The sequence below is a fragment of the Frankliniella occidentalis genome, unplaced genomic scaffold, assembly GCF_000697945.3.
Source record: "Frankliniella occidentalis isolate FOCC.00 unplaced genomic scaffold, Focc_3.1 Scaffold148, whole genome shotgun sequence".
In the NCBI taxonomy this organism is placed as follows: domain Eukaryota; kingdom Metazoa; phylum Arthropoda; class Insecta; order Thysanoptera; family Thripidae; genus Frankliniella; species Frankliniella occidentalis.
This window is the reverse complement of record NW_026267275.1, coordinates 459,741-461,091: the sequence shown is the minus strand read 5'-3', so window position 1 is coordinate 461,091 and position 1,351 is coordinate 459,741. Positions and strand designations below refer to the sequence as shown.

The 1,351-nt window shown below is 57.5% G+C and overlaps 1 protein-coding gene across 1 annotated transcript in view; it reads right to left on the bottom strand.

Moving 5' to 3' along the window:
- The window catches only part of LOC113205253 (regucalcin), a 10,083-nt gene extending 8,778 nt beyond the window's left edge, over positions 1-1,305 (bottom strand). Inside the window, exons 1-2 of the mRNA XM_026420795.2 lie at positions 1,128-1,305; positions 633-806 (exon numbers count right to left, since the gene is read on the bottom strand). Of these exons, the coding sequence (XP_026276580.1) occupies positions 633-789 (157 nt within the window). The 5' untranslated portion in view covers positions 790-806; positions 1,128-1,305. The remainder of the gene's footprint in view (positions 1-632; positions 807-1,127) is intronic.
- Between the last annotated feature and the right edge of the window lie 46 nt (positions 1,306-1,351).

Below are 1,351 nucleotides of genomic sequence, written 5' to 3'. Positions count from 1 at the left end.
CCCCCCCCCCCTCCCCATGCATGCACAACACACAGCGTTTCCCTCCATATCGTTGAACCGACCATCGACCCCATGCGCTATACCGATAAGTACACCGAAACTCGCGCCCGGTTGACTTTATTTTGTCATTGCAGCGGACGACGCACAGGGGAGGCCCAAAGTGAATCGTGCGCGTCCCCTATGGGTCGGCGTCGGTCGGTCGTCAGGACGACCAACGACCCCATGCGCTATACTGATAAGTATACCAAAACTTGCGTCCGGTTAATTTTATTTTGTCATTGCAACGGACGACGAGTCTACAGGGAAGGCCCAAAGTGATTGGTGCGCTTCCGCTCTTCGGTTTGTCAGGTCGACAAAACTCGGCTCGCCGGAGAGTCATAGGGACGAGTTATAAGGACAGCAGGACACACACACACACACACACACACACACACACACACACACACACATCGCGTCGGGACCCACCGATTGGGCGCGAACTGTTGCCTAGCAGGACCCGCACCCCGCTATCTTCGCGCCAATCAGTCACGACTTAAACTTGACTCAATCCGCATAGCAGACAAGGGAAACTACACTTGTGTGTTGTAGCCACCGAGATGTGCAAAATAATAAGGATTTATTCTTAGACTCACCGAGCGTGACGGCGGTGCGCTCCTTGGTGGCGGGCACGTACTTCATCAGCTTCTTGCCCTCGATGTCCACGTAGTAGAGGCTCTTGCTGGCCGCGTCCCAGTGCGGGCCCTCGCCCAGCGTGACGGGCTCGCAGACCTTGGCGACGACGGGGGCCATGATAGTGTGCTTCTACTCTGCACGGCGGCGTCCCAGGGAATGAGACAAACACGGCAAGTTTAGACGCTTTAAGAGGCGACACGAATCAGAGAGATGCACCAAACACGCGCCCGCAAAATTGTCCCGAGGTCTAGAGAGAGATATTACATAAACGCGCTGTTTAAGCTGTCTCAGCGGGACATAGTCTTCCGTGGGCGTGCGTTCGTTGTCGTCCGGGCTGCCGGACGAAGCCAGGTAAAACGAGTAAAGAATACAGTACTAGTGGGCTGGGACTGCCCCCCCCCCCCCCTTCACGACTGGGACTGGGGGCGCTGTTATCTCAACTTAAACTCGCTAACCTTCTCACAGCAGTACGCGGACGCGCGGCCGAGCGAGAGAGGGAGCGCGAGGGGCACAAATCGAAGAGCAAATGTCAGCCGTCAAAGTCGCCCCTCTTGTCGGTAAAGTCCACATGTATCACGCTAGCCGATGTCCCTCGTCTCCACTGCATGCTAGGCGCTGTTAGCACTGACTGCCGTCGCCGAGCGCGGCGGCGCGGCGCGGTGCCGGCGTGCTCCCCCCC